This window comes from Lichenostomus cassidix, chromosome 3, assembly GCF_008360975.1.
Source record: "Lichenostomus cassidix isolate B80296 chromosome 3, HeHo_3.0, whole genome shotgun sequence".
Lineage (NCBI taxonomy): Eukaryota > Metazoa > Chordata > Aves > Passeriformes > Meliphagidae > Lichenostomus > Lichenostomus cassidix.
In genome coordinates, this window is record NC_139483.1 from 14,536,144 (window position 1) to 14,560,962 (window position 24,819).

The 24,819-nt window shown below is 42.2% G+C and overlaps 1 protein-coding gene and 3 non-coding genes across 4 annotated transcripts; all 4 read left to right on the top strand.

Moving 5' to 3' along the window:
* The first annotated feature begins 903 nt into the window (after positions 1-903).
* WDR43 (WD repeat domain 43) lies at positions 904-24,751 on the top strand. The gene is made up of 18 exons (XM_085054605.1): positions 904-1,162; positions 5,575-5,709; positions 8,147-8,268; positions 11,567-11,687; positions 12,826-12,965; positions 13,438-13,540; positions 14,587-14,651; positions 15,025-15,196; positions 15,697-15,783; positions 17,531-17,662; positions 18,120-18,257; positions 19,088-19,174; positions 20,436-20,467; positions 21,276-21,339; positions 22,206-22,319; positions 22,758-22,827; positions 23,442-23,497; positions 23,594-24,751. Exons 1-18 carry the CDS (start codon positions 968-970, stop codon positions 23,711-23,713), a joined length of 1,953 nt encoding a protein of 650 aa, XP_084910731.1. The 5' UTR covers positions 904-967; the 3' UTR covers positions 23,714-24,751.
* Positions 8,669-8,746, top strand: LOC146439124 (small nucleolar RNA SNORD53/SNORD92). The gene has a single exon (XR_014851442.1). It is a non-coding gene; the product is annotated as a small nucleolar RNA SNORD53/SNORD92 (small nucleolar RNA).
* On the top strand, positions 13,077-13,160 carry LOC146439125 (small nucleolar RNA SNORD53/SNORD92). Its single transcript, XR_014851443.1, has one exon. It is a non-coding gene; the product is annotated as a small nucleolar RNA SNORD53/SNORD92 (small nucleolar RNA).
* Positions 16,543-16,621, top strand: LOC146439126 (small nucleolar RNA SNORD53/SNORD92). Its single transcript, XR_014851441.1, has one exon. It is a non-coding gene; the product is annotated as a small nucleolar RNA SNORD53/SNORD92 (small nucleolar RNA).
* Positions 24,752-24,819: the final 68 nt, after the last annotated feature.

Consider the following 24,819-nt stretch of genomic DNA (forward strand, 5'->3'; position numbering starts at 1 on the left):
TTTCCTAAAGCTGGGTTCTCACCTGCTCTTGACAGAAACAAGCTCATAGCGCCAGACCCACTGCCAGTTTCCAATACGGTGTCTCCCGGGTGGACATCTATCATCATCAATATAGCACTTATATCCTGCGAGCGAGAAAAACACAGCACGTTACTATTCGCGAAAAATTGAAGGTGAGATTCGGCCAGCGACTTCCCAGTCACCAGCCGGTACCTTGGGGTAGGAGATGGTGGGTCCCCGCGGCATGAGCAGCACGTACTCCTCCAGCGAAGGCCGCCGGAGCAGCAGCCGCGCCCCGCCCGACGCGCGCAGCACCTGCCCGGGCAGCTGCCCGATGATGTCGCGGTGGGGCAGGACACCGCCGGGGCTGGTCAGCACCGCCTCCGCCGCCAGCCGGCACAGCAGCTTCAGCGTCGTGTTGTGCTTCCTCCGCACCTCCGCCAGCGCCAGCTCCCCGGCGCGGAAAGGGCCGGCACGGGAGCCCGCCGCTCCAACCAGCGCCTGGCGAGGGGCGGCCGCCACCATCTCCTCCTCCTTCTCCTCCTCAGGGGGAACCCGAGCCGGCGCTGCCGCTGCCGCCGCGCACCGCTCCACCGCCGCCGCTTCCTCGGGCGGCAGCAGCCGCCTCACCCGCTCCAGCGGCGACAGCGAGGTCTCCCATGCCCGCCTCCGAGGCTTCCCGTCGGCAGGAACAGAAGAAGAGGAAGAGGAGGAGGATGATGATGAGGAGGAGGAGGAGGTGGCGGCCAGCCGCCGCAGCGCGCGCCAAGCCCTCATGGAGCGGCCGGAGGCGGGAAAAGGGGGCGCGGCCGCCGCTCCCAACTGTCGCCCCGCGCGCCTGCGCCGCACGCCCCGATGACGCCGTACGGCGTCATCGGGGCGTGCGGCGCAGGCGCGCGGGGCGAGCACGCGGGCGGTGCATGCGCGGCGCGGGGCGGGCCGGGCAGAGGCGAGGGGAGCGCGCGCCATGGCGGCCCCTCCGTGCGCCTTCTCGCCCCGCGGGTGCCGCCTGTTCGCCGCGTCCGGGCCCGACGGGCGGCTGCGCGTGTGGGACACGGCCGGCAGCCGCCTGCAGCACGAGTACGTGCCCTCCGCACACCTCAGCGCCGCCTGCACATGCCTGGCCTGGGCCCCGGCAGGGGCGCGGCAGCCCCCCGGCAAGGTGCGTGAGGGCAGGGAGTGGGGGAGCGGCGGGGGACACCCGCGGGCGGCGGGATGGCGATGGGGGTGGCGGCGACCCGAGCAGCCCTGACGCGTGGCCGCGGCCCGCTCGGCTTCACCCCGCCCTCCCGGCGCCATGTGGCCGGGCGGGCTGGGGAGTGGGGGCCCGGCGGGCGGGGTGGGGGTGCCCTGGGCTCCGCGGGCTCGGGGCGCTATCCCGTCTCGTCCCCCTGTGGCCCCGGGGTTTGGGGATGTCCACGTGTGACGCGATGGGGGGGCGCGGGGGGAGCCGCTCCCCAGCCAGCGATTGCGCTGCACAAGGTGAATTCCACGTGTTGGTGGGGAAAGCGTCTCTAGAGGCTTTATTTTGTGGGTTTTTAATACAAAAATTCGGCAGAAGCACTGACTGTGTAAAACTATCTGTTTCTCATATCATCTGCGTCGAGGAAGTCTTCCTTGAAGGAGCGAGGTATGTTACTTGATGGCACGTCTTGCCTTAATTGAAAAGGTGCTGCTTCAGAGCAGGTCAGCTGCTGTGCGGCCACTTAGTTCACTTTCCAGTAAAGGCAATGTTTCCACACTTCCTCACCCTTGGAAGTACTCCTATGTAAGCTGTTACACTATCTGAGATGCATCTTCCTGAGTCCAGGAATTCTGCAAGAAGGTATTTAGTAGTTTTATTCACAGCATGCATTGGGAGCACTTGGATGTTCTCCACCTTCATCAAGTTTTAGTTAACTTCACCCCAGGTGAGCACTGAAAATATCTCAGTATATACTGGAGTACCTTTTCATCCTTTTTATGTCGGAGTAATGCTATTTTCTGTAGCTAGAACATAACATTTCCCGAGGAAAAAAAAAAAGCAAAACCTGGGTAAGGTATGTGAAATCCACCCTCACCCCTTTATAATAAGAAGTAGGGGGTGCTTTTTAAAGTGTGCTTCAGTATATCAGCAATTCAGTGTATTTGAAGTGCTGTTAATTCTATTCCAAAGTGCTTAAAACACAGATTATCAACCCAAAGGAAGGTGATATTGTCTTGTTTTGCTTAGTTGAGCCCTTTAGTCCCTGAACTTTGAAAACTCCCAGGACATGTGAAGAATGTGTCAGAAAGGGTCAGTTTTATATTGTCCCAAACCAGTTCCTTTGTCATATAACTTTGAAGCAAAAAGGATCCATGCATTAGTTGGAAAGCTGTATAGATTCTTTGCTCTTAAATTCAGTGAAGCTGGCATGTGAAATGGGGTTGATCTGTCGTGTGTGGAATAAAACTAAAGTTGACACACTGTGCTGCTGTAAGTCAATCACAGGATAAGGTTGTATGAAAATGGACTTAACCAGACAGCATTTGGCTACCTCTCAGTGCTTTCTAGTTATGCCAGTAGTTTGAATCCTGTCCCCTGCTTACAGGGGATGTGTTTTAAAGTTGGTGTGTTTTAAAGTGAAGCTGGGACACATAATGTTCCTTGGAATAGTTGTGCCTTAAAACCTTTATAAGTCATTGTTTTTTTACTTAGACTGAGCTGAAGAACTAAAATTGTGATAGCTGTGCCAAATACATTTCTTTAAATGTGTTGTTTTCTGATGTTATTTAGTATCTTTTTCTTTCCTTTTGTCTTCCCTTTTTTTTTTTTTTTTTCTTTTGTTCCTGGAGAGTTGACATCTGTCTAGGCAGTTCTAGTATCTGGTGGTCAGGGATAGAACTTTGCCAGTAGATAGCTATAAATGGTGTTAGGCCAAATTACACTTAAAGTCAGTGTGCTTTGGACTGCTGCCATGTTAATGGAGGCCATGTGTTACAGGGGAATAGTAGAAATCACATTTTGGACTGCAGGCTCTGGAATTGCTGATGCAGGGGTGGCTTTACTGGGATGCTCCCTGCCCACGTGCTTCCAGTGTCAGTACTTCCTGTGTGCAGTGTTCATCACCTCCTGCTCCATGTGGTGTCTTGTGCAAGAGTGGACCTCCAACATTCAAAACACCTTCTTCCACTTTCTTCTTAAGAAGCTGCAGCTGCTCTGTCACCATTGGCTGTCAGGACGTTCAGATTTCTCCCCATTTAGGTGTTCTTAGTGCTTTATTTCACATGTGAGCAGCAGATTTCTCTTTAGAAAGTCTCAGTGGCTTACCTAGTCACAGAAGAACAGTATGGAAAACTGTGTGCACAGTTCCTTTTCAAATAACTTCTTTTAACCATCTCTACTAATTAAAACATTATGCTTTTTCAGGCGAAGGTGAAGGATTTCTAGATAAGCTTGAGTTTCCATAAATCTGAAAAAGAAATCAAATTATGAGGAAACTGATGCTTGCCATGTCCTGTCCATGACAACAGGGTGCTCTTCTATTTAAGGCCCTGATCCACAAGTGAATCCCACATGGATGTTCAATGCAATTGTCAGTCTCTCTGTGTACTAATCCAATGCAAGGTAGAGAAGTCTGATTGTTTTTTTTTAAAGTTCTTAGAGTGTTTTTTCATCTCAAACATTAACAGCTGTCTGAATTTTCCACTGGCATTTCTTCATGCAAAACTTTCTGACAAAGTGCTCCACTAATACTGCTGATAAGGGGTGGTCAGTAAAGAAATGCATGTGGAAAAAAAATGGAGAAACTTTCATTGCCTCTTGCTTTCTCTTGACCCTGGAAATAACTGTGCACTTGTGGGAATTCTTTTGTGCCTTTGAGTTGTTCCAAGGAAATTTGCCATAGCAAACAAATGGAAGGTGGAAAAAAAATATTTGAATGATTTATTCAAGGGAAGAGAATAAAAACTTATTACTATTGGTTTTGCTTTGCAGCAGGGGTGTGGGGTAATTTGTAAAACTACATAAAGAGATCAAAAAGTACCAGAAAACACATGAATTGTACTTGCCTCTCTACTCTGTGGCCTTTGTCTTTGCATGTTAGACAGCAGTTTCAATTAGCTGTCATTGCTGCAAAAAATCTACTAGTGCAGTGTTTCATCATGCATGGTCTTAAAATCTCCTTGATTTACATGGTTGTGTTTTGCGACTGATGGTTTCTCATTATCTATTTTTGTAATATTTTATAAATACTTTTCTTTCTCAGGGAAAATGAAGCCTAAACAAATACTTGCAAAAAAAGCTAGTGTAATCTCTTTTCTCAGGAGCCTGCATTAGATGTAAAAGTTATCATTATGGCAATTTGGTATTTCTTGGCCTAAACCAAAACACTTTTCTTTGCAGAAGGTGTTATCTCTGTTAAATACAGAAGGAACAGAAAATCCTGCTTCAAAGAACCAAAGTATTTATCCTTCACTATCAAACTTTTACGTCTTAGTTGTGGTGAAAACTACCAAAACCTGATTGTCATTATATCTCTGGACCTGAATAGAAGTTATTTGTGTTCACTGTCATATTGTAAAACAGATTAGCTACACCACATGGAACTTGAACAGAGCTGGTTGCTCACGTTTTATCAGTTTCCTTGTGCTTCTTCAGGCTGCTTGTCAGTGCAAATAGATCTGTTGTATCGAGGAAGCATTAGCATGTGTGTAATTTTTAAATTGGAGAGAGTGCTTTGCTGTGATATTATAAATGTAAGGAGACTTACCAAGGTCCAATTTAAAAACTAATCAGTAGCATTAGTGATTTTTTTGTTTGTTTTCATGTCTTTGAACAGATTTTTGCTTTTCTTTTTTCACTTGTGTGTGTGCAATTAGTGATTAACCAAGTGAGAATAAATGTAATGTCTTCTTCTGCCATCTTTATTTAGTTTCCCATATTTAAGAACCAGTTTTATTCCTTCTTCCCTTCCCAGTGATCTGGGTTCTCAAGTTTTTGGTTAAAGGAGATGAAGTGAAATCCCTCCTTGAAGTGGCTGATAGCACTCGCAGAGCAAGAGAGTGAAGGCTTAAGAATTGTCTGATCATAGGAGGACCGGGTGCAGACAACAGGACTTGGGCAGAGCACTTTGCTTTGAGTCCCAGCCTCTTCCCTCTGTGGAATGGGGTAGCACTTTCTTTTTAAGAAATGTTACGAATGCTTCAGATTTACAAGAGTCTTTTGATTATGTTTTGAGAGAAAAGAAACTGATCATGATCAACCATTTCCATTTTGTGGATGAAATATTCTGAATGTGTTAAACTTCTGCCTCTGGGACAGGAACTTTGTGAAAAACTTAAATGTGTTTTTTTCCCTCATGCATATGGTTGGTAGGGTAGTAAAATGGCCTCCACCAGGTGTTTCTAAGTGAGTCATAGCAAGTTTGCTACCTTGTCCTTGGAGGTACAGGCTGAGTTTCTAGGATTCTGTGCACTTTAGTGTTCATTTGGTGTCTTAGGAGAGTTTGTGCTGGCTGGCTGGGTCTCAGACTTCTCTTAAAGTTTTTCCTCCTTCTACTGTGATTAGTCAGTCACACTGATTTATTTAATGGTTTCTCTCTCTTGATTTTGCAGGATGGCCCCCAGAGGAAAAAACGGAAGTCTGAAGTTGCAGAAGTGGACAAGCAGTTAGATATCCTGGCTATTGGTACAGCAGTTGGTAGCATTTTGTTGTACAGCACAGTAAAAGGAGAATTACAGAGCAAGCTAGTAAGTAATGCACTCTTCATCCCAAGCTACCAAACACTGACAGTTTCAGTCAGTTTAGTCTGAAAAATCCTGGTTTCTAAGTTGATGCAATATCTTAACACTGTCCATGAATTTGTTACTTTACATGAAAAATAACAGTAATGGTGAAATGCTGCACTGGACAGTTAAATCCTCTTTGGGAGTGTCGTACCCTCAGCTCCTGCAAACATTGTGGCAGAGAAGGGCAGAACTCATGGCTTGGGAGGATGTCACATTGACGGACTCTTCTGTAAATTCACCTCCCTTGTGGAAGCTCTGGAGCTCTGTCAGGACATGATCTTTTTTGAGTTATACACACTGGCTTTCATTTTGCCTTTCCAAGCTCCTAAGCACCTCCGTTTTAGTTGTGGGTTGCATAACAAGCAAAATAAATCCACAGGAATGGCTATGCAATTCTTTTGAGATACTTGGATACACCTTTGCTTCTAAACTCTGAGTTGTAAGTAGGGTGATAAACATACATGAATTTAGAGAGAGCAATGACTTCTGAGAATTACAATGTGTGCAAGTGACAGTAGCTAGTGAATATTAACTCCGTTACGTGGAAAAACTATGCTTGAAAAGTATAGTAGTTGGTTTGGAAACACTGGCTTCTCTTCTATAGAAGACAGCAGATGTTATGAGTAATTTTTTCTTTACATATAGGTTGAATTAAAAGATTATTCCTGTTACAATAAGAGATGTTACTTTAGCTATCCTTACTGAACAGAATATCTTGCCACAATGTGGTTTGTCTTGCTTGAAGCTCATTTGCAGCAATGCATTTGAGAGTAGTCTGAGCAGGTTGTTACAATCCAGATAGTGAAATAGACTCCATTAAATATTTTCATAAATAATTCACGGTTATATTTGGAGCTGCAGAGATTTTGGTTGTTAAGAAGAGTGATGCCGCTTGTAGGGTCTTCTGATCTGATGATGGTCTGCTCTTGAATGCTGAAACAAAGGGAAGGCAACTCACTTCTGGGTGCCATTAAGGAAGTAGGCACTTAGGTGACTGTCAGCAAGACACCTGTGATGAGCCTTGCCTTTGAGCAACTTTCATACTGTTAGCCTTATTTGGCTGTCTGTGTAAAAATAGTAGGTGGGACAATTTTTTTTTTCGTTTGTTTTTAAAACTCTGAAGTGCTAGAAAAATTACAGAATCATAGAATATCCTGAGTTGGAAGGGATCATCAAAGCCCTGCTCCTCTCCTGTAGCATTCCACCCTGAAATGGAAGGGAACATGCAGGTGTGCAGATGGTTGTGGTCAAAAAAGAATGACAAAAGTCACAGGTTCCGCAAAAACTGCTAAGTTGTATTCGTAAATTATACACTTGGCATGGAAATTGGTCTAAGTTAGTCATTTCTACTATAAATGCATGGCAATGGATTTTGAATAAAGGGTTGGGTAAAAAAGGAGAGAGAAAGAAAGAAAGAAAAATCACCAAACCTGGCTCCAGCATCAGTCCAGCTGATGGTGTGTCCAGTGTCCTGCGGCGTCACTCAGGCTTTGTGGGGTACCTTTTTATAGGCAAATTTTGCCCACCCTGGTGCGAAGTTTCTCACTTCCTATGTAAATTAGTTACCATGTGCAGTTCATGCTAGACCTTTCTGGAAATGGGTTGGAGGGCTTTGGGTGTCTGTTGGTCTTGATGTGCCACTGGATGTGCCTTTGGTGAACAGTCCAGGCCTGCTTCTTGAGTCATTCCTGCACTTGTGCTGGGTTGTGCTGGTCACCAGGAGCCAGAACAAGGATATACCGGGAAAGTGCTCTCCTACCTTCGCGTGGCTCCCTCCTCTGGCCACATCCTATTCTTTCTCACAGTGTGTTCTTACCAACACTGCTTGGTTGGTTCCATGGCTATTTGGCTATCAGCATTGGAGACATACACATTAGCCCCTTATCTTCTAGGCTTCTACATGGCCCTGCACAGGTCAGCCCCAGGAGTCACACCATGTGCCTGAGAGTATGGTCCACATGCTTGAACTCTGGCAGGCTTGGGGCTGTGACCACTTTCTCAAGGAGCCTGTGCTCTCTGGGTGAAGAGCCTTTTCCTGATATCCACCCTAACTCCCCCCCTCCATCACAGCTTTATGCCATTCCCTTGGGTTCTGTCACTGTCCACCACAGAGAAGGGATCAGTGCCTGTCCGTCCTCTTCCCCTTGTGTGGAGGCTGTAGACAACAATGCCTCCTCTTCTCTAGGCTGTATAAATCAAGCCAAAGTACTTACGTGTTTGTATCAAAATATGAAATATCTTTACGTAACTGTATATGTATGTTCTTTGAAACCACACACACTCTTCAAATTGCCAGCGATTTTAATTTAGTTCTCAAAAGAGCACCTTGTTCACATTGTGGGGAAGACTCAGTAGTCGAGACTAGTCCAGTGAGTTGACCATCTCTTACCTTTTGTAGGATGGTGGTCACGACAGCAGAGTAAACTGTGTGAGATGGCATCAAGACAACTGCTGCTTGTATAGCTGTTCAGACGACAAACACATCGTGGAATGGAACACACAGACCTGCAAAGTAAAGTGGTGAGTAATGCTGCCTTTCAGTTGAATTTTTTCACACTTGGATTTGTGTGTTTTCTCCCTTGCAGGTTTTGGAAATGCTGCACTCTATTTTCCAGGCTTCATTGCCACTGTACAAAACTGACTTGGCTATTATTTTTCTGAAATTGGAAGTGGTTTTATTAAGGGATGAAAGAATAATTGTCATAGTTAAGTATCTTCCTCTTGTGTATTGGAAAGACTAGATGAAACTGTGCTGAGAGTGGCTTGGTTCCCTGCATGGTAACATTTAGTGAGACTGAAATACTAAAAGTGCCACTAAATGCTGAAAAATCTAAATTCTAGAAAAAAATAATCGAGCAGATACTGGAAGACCTCACTCCAGTAAAACCTGCTACATGCACGTGGCTTTGCTCAACGGGCCTTGCTGTGATGATAACCCACTTGGTTTCGCTTACTACTGATGTGCAGTGGAGACACTTCCACTTGGCTGTCTGAGCAGGCTGCTACTGTTAAAAGTGCTGTTGAGCAAAGTTGAGCTGAGTGCAGAGTAACAAAATGTCTGGTGGCTTTTATTTTCTTTTGTAATAAAGTCAAATAGTTTTTAAACTTTAAAGAAGAAACCAAGATTTTTATTTTAGCAGTCCTGGTTATCTTTCTTCAATAAAAGCCTACTGTATGATGGCCCATTGATCCTTCTCTTGATATTTTTTTCCCCACTGTTGTGTTATTACTGCAGCTCTCTTGGTTTTGTTAAGGTTGGCATGGGTGCTGCAGGCAGCCCATTGTCAGTAGCCTCTTTGATATCCCTAGGAAAGAGATGCATCCTTTAGGCTGTATTACACTGAAGCCCTATGTAAAGCAGCAGAAGATGGCTGTAAGATCTTCCTCTAACCTTCTCTGTTGGTACTGAACACACCCAGTTCCCTCACCTTTCCCTCTTCCATTATGTGCTCTAGCCCCTAAGGTGCCTTGATGGCCTTCTGCTGGATTTACTCCACCATGTCAGTGACTTTGTTGCACTGTCCCAGACTGAACGTAGTGCTCAGGTGCAGTTTCAAGAGTTGCACAGAGCAGAGGAGTCACATTCCTTGACCTGCTGGCAGCACTCTGGCTAATGCAGATGCCATACATAGGTACATAGCTGACCTCATTGCCATGAGGACTCCCTGCTTGCTTATGTTCAGCTTCACTCTGAGGACTGCAGGTCTTTTTTCTGCAAAGCTACTTTCTAGCTATTTGTCTCCAACTTGTACTGAGATTTTTCCCATCTCACCTGCAGGTCTTTACATTTTCCTCTTAAGCTTTGAGATTCTGGCAGTCTGTTTCTTCTCAGGCCTGCTGATATGCCCCTGAGTAGCAGCCCTGCCCTCCAGGATATCAGCTGCTCTCCCTAATTTGGTATTGGCTGTGAAGTTGTTAGGTGTGCATTCTGTCCTGTTTTGAAATCATTAATGAAGACCTGGGCAGTTATGGAGAATGTTAAGCAGTATTGGGATGTCCTTAGGGAGTGACACCAGTAAATGGCCACCAGCTGGACTTCATGCCAGTGGTCACAACTGTTTGAACTCAACGATGCAGCCAGATCTTACTCTCGGAGTCCATCCATTCAGGCTATATATCTCCAATTTGGCTGCAAGGGTACAGTGTGAGACCTTGTTGTAAGCATTGCTGAAGTTAACTTAAACGTGTCTCTCCTCATCAGCCAAGGCAGTACTCTCATTAAGAAGGCATTTGAGTTGGTTAGACATGATTGGCCATTTGTAATTCTATGCTGGATGTGCCCAGACACTTTTTTGACCTTTCAGTGCCTGGAAGTGGTTTCCAGGTGGATTTGTTTTGTAACTTTCCCTTGTTTTCTGGATTCTCCTTCTGTGCATATATGTTTTGTTCCTTTGCCTGTTTCAGAGGAAAGTTCCATGCATTCATGTTATACTTTCCAGTGGAGAAACCCATCTTGGTTTTGCCTTCCTGGCATGTCTTTGCTGAAGTGCCTTCCTAAAGGTTCTTGCCTTGCAAGACGTCCCACTGTTGTTCTGTGAGCCCAATGAGATTGAAGCTCTGAAGCTGCTCATGGACATCTCATTCACCCTGTTTGTATCCCACAGAGTGTGTTCCTATACAAGTACTTGAGATGGGTTCCAGCTATGCTGCTTTCTCAGGAAAAGTGAGAGTTTTTGAAACATTCCAGATGACTTCTCATCTCTCTGTAGCTTTTTCATGTCTTGTACTCTTTTCATGTCAAGTACTCTTGATTACTTAAAGGCATTCTGGACACATCCTTTATGAGATCCTGTTTAAAACTCTTTCCTGTAAAAATTATATAAAGAATATCAAAGTGAAAACCACGGGATTTTTGCCTTGCCATACATTCTGCAGTCTAGTTTAGACTCGTCTTTTAGTACGTTTAAAAATACCTTCTTGGTTTACATTATTAAATTGTTAAAATTCTTAGTCACAACCTTTTCTTTGGAAGAGAATGCAAAATCTTGTCATGCTCTGTAAGGTGCAGTGTTGTTTGTCAGGTTTGTGGGCTGTAAAATTTTCAGCTTCTATCAAAAGTGATACAGTAAATGATCTCTGTTTTAGAAAATAGGAGAGGTGTTGCTTGGGTGTATGAAATTTATTTGGAAGCATTTCCAGAACAGCTGTTTACAGTCAGAATGTGGTGTGTTGCAGGCTACTTCTTAACTGTAAAGAATATGTGTTAATGCTTGCCTTGCAATTTTGTCCTGTGAGAAATATGTAGTATCAATATTCCTTCAAAGCAGAGTCAGGCTTTTCATGACATTATATTTCTTTTTTCTTTTTTCTTTTTTTTTTTTTAATTTTTAAATAGTGCTTTGAACAATAGACCATTAAGGTGAAGTTTATTATTGTCAGTGACATTCAGAGACTTGGGAGGAGAGCCAGTAACTGAATGGGCTTTGAAACTCTGAATTTCAGTGTGGAGAAGGCCTTTCTGAATGGGTTGGTGAATAGAGAAGTCTTGAAAATGGTATGGCTCTTCTTGCCCTATTTTCAGAAGTAGGAAACTTTGAGAGGAACTCAGAGCAGAATAAGCAAATATTATAAAAGAAGTCAACAGTTCAGTATTGAATAGCTTTATATTTTTGAGTTGGTTTTTTTTGTAAACTAATTTGAAGGCAAAGTGGAGAAGCAGAAAAGCTTTGATCTTATTTTTGACTTCTTAAATTACTGGTTTTTAAATTTTGCCTTAAATTGCCCATCATGGTGGTTTTGAACTTATCCTAATGAATATTGTTTTTTCTATTTCTCCATCTTTCTCCTTTTGTACAAAAACTCTCCATCCAAATTCTAGTAAGTGGAAAGGCGACAATAGCAGTGTCACCTGTCTATGCATCAGTCCAGATGGAAAAATGCTGCTGTCAGCTGGTAGAACTATAAAACTGTGGGACTTGGAGACCAAAGAAGTCTACAGAGTAAGTACTTTTGTACCTCTGTTAAACTAAATGCAAAAAAATGCCCTTCTGCATTGGTGACAATACCTGTCTAGTGTTTCGTGAACAGACATCTGAAAATTTCACTGTGTGTAAGGAGACAATTGGCAGTTTTGGGATTGCTGGACATCTTTGCTGTGATGGTACCCTAAACTGTGGTTTCAACTTGCTGAGAATTGAATGAGGACATTAAATTTTTGTTTCTGAGCATGCTGCCAGCATCCTTTCTCAAGGCTGTAGGAGAAAGATGGATGCTGTTCTTTTTGACTGGGTCCCTGTCTGGTCAGAACTCAGTTCACCACCGTATCAGTTACAGCTGGCATGGGTTTTAACATGAATCCCTCCACAAAGCCTTCAAGTTTTCTTGCTAAACTTCATGTAACTGGTGGCATTATCAGTTTTGCTGTTGAAACAGTTGGAAGGCATAGGAGCAACTCCTTATTGTTCTCTGAGCAGGGCTCAGACATTGAGCAAATGGCCATGCTTTAGCTGATCCGTGAATGCTGCCGTGTTCTCTTGCCTGCTAGCAGACAGGACAGGGATAGTCTCTGAATCTCCTGGTACTTGCTGTCAGGTGAGTGTTGTAACACATGTGCTGTTACTGTGGGCTTGCTGGCACATGGCAGCCACAATGTATGTCTGCATTCTATAATGACCAAAACTACCATTTGCAAAAGTAGATTGAAGAACCAAATTTTGGGAGGGGGCTGGGGGTGGTCCATTGCAAAATTTAATGTGTAAGCACTCATGTGTGTCCATTGTTAAAGCTAAGAATGAAACTCTGAAGCTTATTCCATTGGAAAGGTTGAAGTGTAAAATTGTTGGGGCAGAGCAGCAGTACAGGTGGATATGATTTATTTTGCATGGATCTAGTCCCAGTGGATTTGCCTTTGATTCCCCATTTGACTTTTAAAATGCTGATAATATCTGGCAGGTCAGGAAAAGCTTCCTTGACATACAGAAATGGAAGGAAACTGTTCACTAGTTAAAAACCACTGAGCTGTCCTTGTTGACTTAGTAACGCTTGAATCTTTCCTAATGTTCTTTATTAACTAATGTTTTGATTTTTGCCATATGACTGCTTATGACAATCGTGGAAAGATCCTGTTTTTTCTCTTAGCATTTCACAGGCCATGCTACATCAGTGTCATCATTAATGTTTACCACAGTGAAACCTGTGAATGAAAGTATACCCTTTGATGGAATTACAGGACTTTATTTCTTGTCTGGAGCTATACACGACCGATTATTGAGTGTATGGTATGTAAGCTTTTCAGAATTCGTGTTTGTGATCAGTATTGAGCATAGGCTCATCAAGTATCTTCTGAGCTCTATGATTAAACAAGGTGAAGCAGAAGGAGCACTGGAAAAATGCAGTGATGATCTCTTTAATTGTGGTTTCGACTCACTGATTGTTGAGTGAAGACGAGATTTTCCTTGGCTGTGTCTGAGCATGCTTCCAGTTGCCATTTTTATCACTAGTGTGTGCCAGAACATACTGTATAATAAACTTTCTTGTTCTTATTGTAAGGTTTAAATGAAGGTTCCTTGCTCAGTTTCACTTGGGAGTTGAGCATTTTATAAGCTGAACACTGAAATGTCAGTGTGGTGCTTTTGGATGTGGTAGATACCACCACAGTTGTGAGTGATTTATAGGCTTTATAATGTTTGTCTGGTGCAGAGGGTGCTGTTTGTGCTGTGGTAAATAATGTGCACTTTTTGTGTCTTCCAGGCAAATCAGATCAGATAGGAAAGAAAAGAATGCTGTGATGTCTTTCACAGTAACAGATGAACCAACTTTTGTTGACCTGACTGTATCAGAAGTCAAAGAAGAGGTAGGAGCAATAGTTTGTTACCAGATATGTTTAACAATTTTCACTCATCACATCAATTTCCTTTCAAGGGTGTAAAGAAAGAGGCTTGGTTTGTATTTGGGTTCTGTTACACAGAGATGAGATCTAAATGCCAATTCATAGGTGTAAGGATTTTTATTACAGGTGCATTTATAAAGATGGTAGTTTGAAATACTCATTTTCAAAGCTACTAAGTGCAAATTCAGTGGGTTTTTTCAGAATTTTTTTTTTGTGATAGTGGAAATGTCACTTGTTTCATATTTAGAACAAGTTAGTAATCAAAATGGTTGTTAGAACTTAGCAGCAAAAAACCAAAAGAAACTATTTTTAAAAATCTGGTTTGGGTATGGTCTTTTTTTTTTCTTTTCTGATTTCAAGTGGTTTTGGCAGTGTAACTGGATTTGAAATTAACTAGCCTTGAATGAGTTAAAGTCGCAGTGTGCATTTGCCAGGTCTCTCAATTTTAACAAGCACAAGTCTTTCGAAGTAGTTGGCTTGTGAAAAAAGTGTGAATGTGAAACATGTTCACAAACTGTGTCAGTTATTATTTAAAACATTTTTCTGCTGCTGCCTGTAAATTCCTTTTCTCAAAGCAGTATTTCATGCTATATTTTTCTAATGTTTCCAGTTGCCTCTTCCTGCATGTATTGGAGAGTATTCTGAAATGTAGCCCTGTCAGTTAGTTTCTCAGAGGAGTCATCTCAGTTTCTTTCCTCCAAGCATATTCACAGTGTCAGTACCTTTGCAGACCTGTGCCTCTAGACATGTCTGCTACTGTGGCAACTGTTTAACTTGGGATATATTACTAGTGATAAAGTACAGTTGTGAGTTATCTTCCTAATCTTCTAACAGTTGTACTGAATGTTTCTGAGTTGTTATGTCTTTGATGTTCTTTACAGATTTAGTGTAATGTTCTTAAATACTGAAAAAAGTCAAATTGTAGTCGTGCAACTGTCTCTTGTTGTCCTGAACTTACAGGAGGGTTTTCCTTTGATCTAATGAAACTCTCTTACTATGCCTTCTTTCAGCCTGTGAAGTTAGCAGTTGTGTGCAGAGATGGGCAGTTGCATTTATTTGAACATATCTTAAATGGGTAAGTTAGGATTAATCTTGTCTTCGGGAAGAGTCTGGGGTTAGTGCAAGGCAAAGTTCAGTTTTGTTCTGCTGCTGCCTTTAAGCTCTTTTATATGTTTGTGAACCAGGTTCCAGCTGGTTCTCTGTCTTGGGTTATTGGACATGTTTTTGGAGAGCTCAGCTTGCTGGGAACAGTGTTGCACTTTGGTATTATGTGTGGCTTTAACCCAGGTTTTGTGTGTCTATGCCTCATCTTAGCCATCTGTACAAGGTGTAAAATGTCTGAGTTTGCTGAGGACCTGCTAATAAAAGGTTCTTGGGTGTGCAAAATATTGAAGTGTTCAAGCTTAACATCTTGGAATGTTTTAATTTCTTTTTTTTTTTCCCCCCAGTTATTGCAAAAAACCCTTAACATCAAACTGTACTATCCAGATAGCAACGCCTGGGAATGATGGGGACTCCACACCAAAACCAGTCCCTATTCTAGCAGCTGCATTTTGCGCGGACAAGCAGTCTCTGCTGCTGGTGTATGGAAACAACTTACAGCCCGTCATAGAGAAAGTGGTATGTAAAACTTACCTGAGAGGGTTTGGATTCTGTAATATGGACTGCATACTGCTCCCAGTTGGAGAAATTTTTGGGTTTATTATTTTTATTTTTAATGTTTTGAAACTGTATAACAATACAAAACGTATTCCTTGCCCTTGTTTTGGGAGCTGTGACTGCTCCAGAGCTGTTTGGAAAGGTGATTTGTATTCTTCCATTTTTTCAGTTGGTGTACAGGTTGACATCATTGCTGACTGTTCCTTGCCCTTTCAGCTGTTGCTGAGTTAGGCCATTGAAACTGATTTTAATACAGTTCCAGTTTATCTCTGTGAACTTCTTTGGACAGTATAGAGAGCTGGTAAAAAAAGGCTGATGTGGAATGGAGCTGCTATTCTAGAGGGGGAAAAAAAGTTCATTCTAATGTATGCCACTGGAATTTGTTCTTATCTTTCAGTACCATAATGAATTGCAGGTGTGAGTGTCAAATATATTAACTGGTTTTGTTCCTCTCCTCTTAGTCTTTGAACACCAGTGAATCCCACATATGTTTGGTACGGGACATCCAGAAAGTGTTGTCACTTAAAACAGATGCTGCTCTAACAAAGGTGAGCTTTGCATGAAACATGATTTTGTTGCTTCTCTTGTTTTGTTTCAGAAATTAAGTAGGTTGAATTCAATTCTCTCTTAAAATGAGATTGGATTTCTGGATGGGCCTGCAGAGGTAGAGGTAGCTGCAGATGTCCATAACACTAAGGCAGGTGTGGGTAAAGAGGTGTTCATGGTTGCTTTGTGTCCTGATGTGTGTGAGAGCACACGGTGGCCCTCCTGTTCAGCAGGTCTGCTTGAGAGACAGGACTGATTGGTGGGGTTTTCTGCTTGAGATCAGTCCTTCCCTTGGAGTCTGTTGGTTTGTACAGCCTCTTTGACCCTGATGGTTTGGGGTGAAGGTAGGATGACTTTGTTTTAGAGTCTAAATAAAATGTAGTGGAACCTTAAGGGGCAAGTCTTTTTGGCTCTTTCTTCATGTGTTCCTACTCACAGGGACCTGGGAATGTGAGCTTGACACTTACATGGCAGCAGAGTCCACTGAGGCCCCTTGCCCCTGTTTTCTCTCATGCAGGATCCCCTGGGTGTTTAGAGACAGGCTGTGACGTTCTTAATCACTGTGCATATTCACGGCCTTGAAAATTTGAAATGCTTGGAGTACCAGTGAAGTGAGCAGACAGTGCTGTTTTTCTGACCCTTAAGTTACCTCCTGGATCTGGTGCTCCATCAGCCAGGCAGGGTTTTGTGCTGATTCCTCAGTCCTGGAGCTGGTGGGTGGCAGAGCTGAACTGCAGGGAGAGGTGTAGGGCCTCCCTGGCATGCAGTGATGATACCCATCTTGGTTTCGCTTTTTGCTGAATTCCTGTGAAGACGCATTTCTCTTGGCTGTCTGAGCATGCCGGGTGGGGAGAGAGAAGGTCAGTGATGAGTGTGGTGAGCAAAGGGGATAGTATTTTATCACCATTGATGTTCTGTGGTTAAATTCTTGATGCAGAAAATCAGGTTTTTTGGAAATTGGAAGTTGCTTTGCTCACTGTAGTAGATGATACTTCTGTCACTTCAGAGGTACTTAAAAAAAGAGGGCCTGGACAGAAGTGCTATGGTTAAAAAAGTGTTCTGGAAGTTACAGGTAGCATTTTTAATATTCTGGAAGCGGCATACTGCCTTACGTCTTCTGTCAGTCAAGGGAGCATTTGATTATTAAATACAAAATTCCATCTCCTTTGTGTTCATTGAAGATGATACCTTAGCTTGTTTGGTATAAACTAAGGTGTCTCTGTTTGTCAGCGTGGTCACAGCCTCATTTAGACAACTGAGTTCTGTCTGAGCAATCCCTAGAAAAAAAAGGCTGGGATTGAAGTGAATAGTGACTACTTTCTGCTGTTATATTGTGCTGCTTTTTGTGGTCAGTTACTGCCTTCCAGTGGATGCTGTATTAATCTGCATGTGGTTTATGGGCCTGACAATTAGCACAGGTGGTATCTATTGCTAGTGACCATCCAAATATTTCTTGTTGGATACAAACAATTCTGTGAACGTTACAGCAAAAGCTTGTAAGAAAAATGGTTCATGGGTGATTCCAAAGAGACCACTGCTTTAGTTAATGACAAAAATTAGCTGTCTGTTTCCTGAGGTTATTCATTCTCTTAAATATATCAGATTTGCTTAACATTTATGTCAAGAAAATGGTTGTGTCTGGCTGATTTTACCATATGTGTGAGTCTCAGAATAAAATCCATATTTTGAACTGGAAGAAAGCTCAAGGTACTGGCAATTCATGGAAATGTGGTTATCTTTGTGTACTAGGTAAAGACACCTGTTGTGAACTCGGACACCAAAGTTCTAGTGCCTGGCATTCCAGGACATAGTACAGCTGTCAAAACTCCAGCCTCGGGAAAGGAGAAAAAGAAAAACAAGAGGAAACCAGGAGAGACAGAGGTAAAGGGCTTCCTCTTTCAAACTCAGCAAGAATGGAGAAACTAGAATCATAAATTATCCCTATACCTTCTTTAGGTGAACTTGAATTTGCTTTGTTTGCTGCGGAAGAAAGGTTAATGATACCATCTTTTTGTATGAAAGAGAATTCCCCCTGCTCAAAACATTTCCTTCATTCAAGCCCTCTGTGCCTTGCCTGTGGTTTTGCCAGGTTGTTGCAGAACTTTGTCACATGCTTTTGTCTGCCTGTGCCAAGATATATTAGTGCCTTTCAGCCAAAATTTCATCTGCTTTTCTTTTCTCATGCTATTTTCTGTCAGTGCCTTTAAAAGAATATGCAAAATTTGTGTTCTTTTCCAGCAGAATTAGAGGGAATACTCTTAAGTAAGGTACATTGCTTCCAGCTGGTATTTGTGAGAAACTGCACTGATGCAGCACTGCCCTTATTTCCCCTCTGCAGGAGAGCATCGAGGAGCGCCTTGGGGCGTTGGATATTGACGTGAGCAAGGTGAAAACTCCAGGTGGCCTTCCCCAAACAGACAGCTTTGCCGTGCTGCTGGTTCAGGGCTTGGAAAGCAACGATGCAGAAATCTTAAACGTAAGTCTTGGAGGCTCAGTGTGTGCTGTTGAATCTCCTCACTGGGACTGGTGGGGAGCCTTCCTGAAAGCTGGGGAGGCTGAACAGCTCCGAACCTGTTGTTTCTCCTACCTGATTTTTGCTGATATGCTGCTCAAGGCTGTGTTAGTATGAATTACAGTAGCAGTGTTGCTCTCTTCTTGTTACCTGCCTTGCTTTCTCTGAGTCAGTCCATGAACTTTGAGGTGCTTTGTTTATCATAAATTTGTTATGTCACAGTTCAGGTGTTTTACAAGTGATGCTGCTGATGCAGCCATGTTCCCTTTAGCTTGGGCTGGAGCATAATCTGTGTTTAGTCTCCTGAGGGTACACTTTTCAAACAGATACTGTTTGAAAAATGAATTCCTGACAAGTTTCACTTGAAAAGCTTACCTTTGCATTTGGACTAGGAGGAAGTAATAGTACTGAGGTAGGCAAATGTTAAGAGTTTGATGCTGAATAGAAATTTCTTGTCACACATGCTGGTGAAAGGCATTTATTTATGGAAGTCAAACAGAAAATATGACGGGAGATTTTAATGTGCCTGTAATGCATAATTTCTAACATGGCAGGTGGGCTGGAGGCAATGCTAGATTGTTCTAGATGGGTTTATTGAGTGTCTTAATTTTGTTAATTGTAGCTGACTTGGAAAATGAAACTCCTTTTCATAGCAAATCTTTCACTTGTTATCCTCAGCAGATGAAGGTAATGGAGTAGAAAGAGATTTACAGCCAGGGGTTTTTGACTTTGCTGATGGCTTATCATTGTTAAAACTGAATTATTCTCTGATCGTATTTTTTTCATTTTAACAGAAAGTGCTTAACACAAGAAAAGAAAATATAGTAAAGAACACAGTAGCCAGAATGCCTATACATGCTGTCATTCCACTGCTGCATGAGGTAGGATAACCTGCACTTCTTGTACTGTCATATAAAGCACATGTGGTTTGCCTTCCAGCTACTAAAAATCCAGGATGTCTTTTTATTTTGAAATTGGTTTGGTATTTTAAGAGCCCTGAAATGTTTCTTAGTTTATCTCTGATACACTTTTTACCTTTTCTGGCTGAAGCTTAGCCAAAGGACCAAGTGTCACTGTCAAAGCTAGGAAGAGCATTAGATCATGTATTATTATCTTAAGTGATTATGTGGGAAAAAGAAGAAAAAAGAGATTAAGCAAAAGGTTGTTTAGTCCATGGTAAACAATGACCATTTCATTTTCTTTTCCACTACTAACATGGACAATAACTTGAAGCATCAGAAAGTCTATTTGCTGTAGTTAAAACTCTGAACATCACTTAGTAGTAATTTTGAAAGGAACTTGGCTTCTGAACAGCTTATTCAGTGATACTAAATAAATTTGGATGGAAATACTTTAATGGTTAGCCTTGACTAGACATTACTTTTTTAAACCGAACATTGTTTAGTAGCCCTTGTTATGTGCATGACGTTTTATAACGTGAGTTAATTGTTCAATTTATTTTGTATTTTAATACAATTTAGTTTGTATTTTAATATGCTGACTACAAATAAGATTTTATTTTTACTTATGGTACTGATCTTAACTGAATTGTGCAGATGGCCTGGTGGTGAATGTTTGGTCTCACATCACCTCCGTAGGCTTATGTTAATGAGATGCTGTGTTTCTCCCCTGGGACCTTTGTCGGGGAATCTAAATGCAAGTGTTAAACTCTATGATCTCAGTGGATGGTCAGACCTTTGTGTAACTGTCTTCTCCCAAGCCTGAGATTTGTTGTGTGGAATGGCCTTTACCTGATAGTACCTTCACTTGTTTCGCCAACTTCTCCACCCTGTAACAACTGCTCTACTAAGCAGAAAAACAAAGGCATATAAAATAAGAGGTTTCATCCTACTTGTTCCTGCCAGCTTTAAGCTTCAGTGGATATTTTGTATGTTAAGAGTTCCAGCTTTGTTGTAATACTGAAACCCAGCTTCTGCAAGTTACCAGCCTGTGTACAGAGTGGTAGAGCCAGCTGTGTAATTTTCTGGAGCCTGGCAGTGGTTAATCCTAGCAAACCTCAAATGCCTGGAGAACTTTCTGCCCCAATATTTTCTGCCCCAATATCTGTCAAATAGATGTAATGTTGGGCTTTTAAATTCATTATGTTTGTTACTTACTGCTGACTTGTTTTTGTCCTTCCAGCTTACAAAGAGATTGCAGGGCAACCCATACAGGTAAGAGGCAACTCAGCTACAGTTTAATTCACCTAAAACTTTTCATGTGTGTGTTTGTGTGTTATGGTCCTTCCCACCATGTATGTGATAGATTTCCATAGTAACTGCAATTAAACTGCAGAATCTGAAGGCAAAAACTCACCTCATTGTAGGTGAAAAGAGGAACTTCTATTAAAGCAGTGCTTTGTTAGGCTGACTGAAGTGAAATTAAAGGGAAAAGGATATCTGAAATGAGCGTGTAACCCTGAGAATGTAACTATAAAAAAGGCCCCAAATGTTTACACTATGGACCTCATCAATAAGTAAAATAACTCTCAGGTGTAGAGCTTGTTTAATTATGAAATGTATTTAGACATCTCATAGTGTTGTGTCTAGTAACAAAAGCAGTTCCACCTCCATTTTGTTATGTAGCCATAAGGAAAGCTTTGCTGAGACGGGCTGTGCTGAGATGTGGGGTTTAGATTGGTTTGGTTTTGAGTTTATTCTTTCTGAATATAAATTCCCTTATTATAGGTGGAGGAGAAAGTAGCATGCATTGATCTTTTATTCACTGAGACCATCCATAAAAGATTTCAAAAGCACAGACCCCTTAGCTTGTCTAGTTTAGTCCCTCACTGAAATGTCTGTTCTTTTCCTAACAGAAAACTTACAAACCTCATGTGGATAGCAAAACCTTGCATTTCCATCTGCATTTATCTTGCTGTATAATTAAAGAGAAACACTTTATGAGAACTGTTTAGCATCTAGAACATGAAATGGGTGTCTCTCAGCCAGTATCTCTCAGATATAATTTATTTATCTTTTCCAGTGCCTCACTAATGGTTCGATGGCTGAAGTCTGTTTTTACCCTACATGCATCCTACCTTTCCACAGTAAGTATTTTTTATTCATGCCAATGCACTTCAGTAAAACTAGATTTAAATGCTTAAATAAACATATTCTTTCTTCAGGAATCTGTTTCCTGCTCTCTGCATGTGGCAGTGCCCAAATCAATGTACAGAAAGCTGTGCTTACACCACTTTTGCTGAACCTACTGATTTACTGCTGATAAATTGTTTGTCTCAGTCATTCCTGACATAATTATAGCCATCCCAAAGTCAAACCAAGATAAGCTATGTCACACCTGTGAGAGGGAACAAAATTACTGCCAAAGAGTAATCTAGCCTGTGTCACTAGATCTTACAGAACTGTTTCCTTTGTTCTTGTGATGCTCATGTTAAGACTGTCTTGGGCATGGCCAGATTTATAGGGCAAGGTGTGCCACAGTTGGCAGGGTGGTAAGTAATGCTGTAGCTTCTGGATTGAAGTCCAGCCGTGCCTTACAAGTGATGGATGCCACACTCTTGCTGGGTTAAGAAAAAGACATTTGGGCACTGTCAGTCCTTTCTCCCGTTTGTTTCAGGATTGCTGAGCAGCAGAACTTGCACACTTTGCTGAGGCTGCATTCAAACACCGGTGTGTGTTCATTTCCCACTTACACAGCTTTCTGAGCAGTGCTTCACACCTGTGTGTGGCAGTGACAGTGGAAAGGAAAAGTAGATGATATTTCTGAGCATGGCTAAGTGTTAATTGGCCAGGCTGCAGGTGGTTCCTGGGAACCCTCAGCTCTCCCTTCTATCGAGAATAATGTGAGCAAGTGTTGCTTGCCCCAAACGTACAAAAGTAGTTTAAAAAACAAAAACATTTGGGATGTGTCTGTTAACAACTTCATTTTTTTTCATCTCTCTCTTCTCCCAAGTTGCCAGACCTTATTCCTCAGCTGGGAATGTTATACCAGTTGATGGAGAGCAGAGTAAAAACTTTGCAAAAGCTTTCCCGTCTGCATGGAAGACTCTTCATTCTTGTCACCCAGGTGAGCTTCAACTACATAACATGGGATATGCAGGGTTGTTGTTTGCACACCTCACCTCCTGCTGGGATTGCATCTGATGGGAGCTGTCCTGGGGACCTTAATGCAGCTGCTGTTCAGTGATGCTGGTAACACTCAGAGCAGTCCATTGACTGTCCTGTCAGTCCCTGCTCCCTGGGAGTGTTTTGTCCTGCCAAATGTGTCTGCTCACCCATAGAGTTTTAAAGAGGAATAAATAGCTGGCACTGGGACACTTTGGAGCAGTTGTCTCTCTGATTTTACTTTGTCATTTGTGCTTTTTTGGCTGTTAAACCAGCCCTGTAAGTGACATAATGTGTGCTACGCTTAATGTAGGCTTCATTTACATTGTTAGGATTTTGTTGCCTTTTAAGGTTGAAATATATGATTTTGTCGTAAGGCTAATCTGCAAATTCCATTCAGGTTGCAGCATCACAAACAGTTCAGGATGTACCTGAGGTTAATCAGACTGCAAAGCTGGTCTATGAGGATGGTAAGTATTGTATGCTAAGTGTAGCTCAACTCCTGAATTCCCATGACAGCCTACACTTAATGGCTGTTCATCCTCTGCTTATCTAGGAGTGTACAGTCTGCAAACAGAGGGGTTTTGTGAGATGTCCATGGCAGAAAAATCAGTGCCTAATGATATGGACATCTTGTAGTTAGTTACTCCTTCCTTCCCTTCCTTTTATCTCTTTTAATTCCCTTCCATCCTTGCTTCACAAATGAAGAAATCAGTGAATTGGCAGTTCAGTGTGCTGCTTTAACTTACCTGGCAATCTAAAATTTCTAGTGTTACCTGTCCTTGTGCTAAGGCAGATGCAGTGAAGGCACTGCTGTGTTTGAGTCAGGACATCAGTGTAGGGGATGTCGTGTGTGTGCACACTTCCCCTTTGGCTTTTTGTGTACTGCACCTCCACACTGTGACCACCACACAGGAGTGACCTGGTCTTAACTGATGTTGGTTACCTCATCTCCAGGTGGAATTAGTTTTGGAATGGAAATAGCACAGTTTGAAGACTTGGCTGCATGTGGGACTGGACTTTGTTTGCACAATGACATTTTAAAGCCTATTCCCTAGTCTGAGAGATTGTTTTCTCTTTGCAGACTCCTCGGAGGAGGAAGGCTCAGATGATGAGATGATTGCAGATAAAGACTCTGATGTGAGTAGAGTTGGACCAGATCTTCTTCGATTTGCTTGTAGCAGGAATGGTGTGACTGACAGAGGTTCAAACATTTCTGTTTTATTTTTTCCCCAGGAAAACTGGGATGAAGATGAAGAAAAAGAGGAGCAATCTGATGAACAAGATATGACTGTTGAAAAGGAAATCAATGGTGATTCTGATTTGGAACCAGAAAATGAAAGTGAAGAAGAATAACAGCACGAAAGAGTAATTTTAGCGGTTTGAACAAGTGGGCCACCAAGCTCTTTGATTCTGGATCCTGTTGCTGAAAGATGCTGTATTTGCATATCAGGAGTGCAGAGCATTGCACTGCCTGTGTGCAGAGGCACCTGTGGGGCACTGCATTTCTGAATCCAGAATGTTTAACCGTGCCAGCCTTCTCTCGCCCTCCTTCCCTGCGCTTACTTAGACAAACATTTCCTCCACCTCCTGGTCAGATTATGCCTGTCATGTGGACATGCATTTGTATCTCAAGTGAAATAAATCTGCCACCGCTGTTTGTGTGGGAAACTTGGTTCAGCTTTATATTGAATTTGTTTCAAATATTCAAGGATCAAAGACAACTGGTCTATACCTTCTTTCCATGCTTCAGTTAGCAATAGCAAGTGGGCATCCTGTTGATTTTTTTTTTTTAAAGGAAACAGAAAAAAGAAAAAAAAAGATATTTTTGTAATATTTAAATTCTGTTCTGAAATTCTTTTCTTCCCCTTTCATTGGCTTAGCCATGCCTTGGCAATATGTAAATGCCAACTCCACTTAAAAATGGATTTTTCTTTTTTTTTTAACAAATTTGAACTCAAGACTTTTATATGTACAAATCAATGACTTTTCTTGTGCTTTAAAAGGACGTTAGAATTACCACTGGCTCCTAATTTTGTTTTAATGGAGGCTGTATATAAGTTTAATGCTAACCCAGAAGACAGACCATTTTGAGTTGGGTGGGGAGAGGGGAGTGACACAGGGAAAGGAGAAGGTGAATGCTTGTGAATACATAGCACAGAGCTATACCTTTCTTATGGATTTTTAATTTCTCAGTGGCAGAACAAGGACAGCTATTTGCTCAGCTGATGAAAGCTGAAGTGGTGCAAACATGTTTTTAAGAGCAAAACAAGGTAAAGGTTTGAGCCATTCACCACTATAATGTACAATAATATATTTGTCTATAAATGGAGCTGTTGCAACTAAATACCACCCTCTTTGTAAAGTGAATAAATATACATCTCTTTTACCAAATACCTGTCCTGTGGTGTTTGTTGAGAGAGACCTTAGGTAGCTTCAGTTGGTGGTTAAAGGGTGAAATG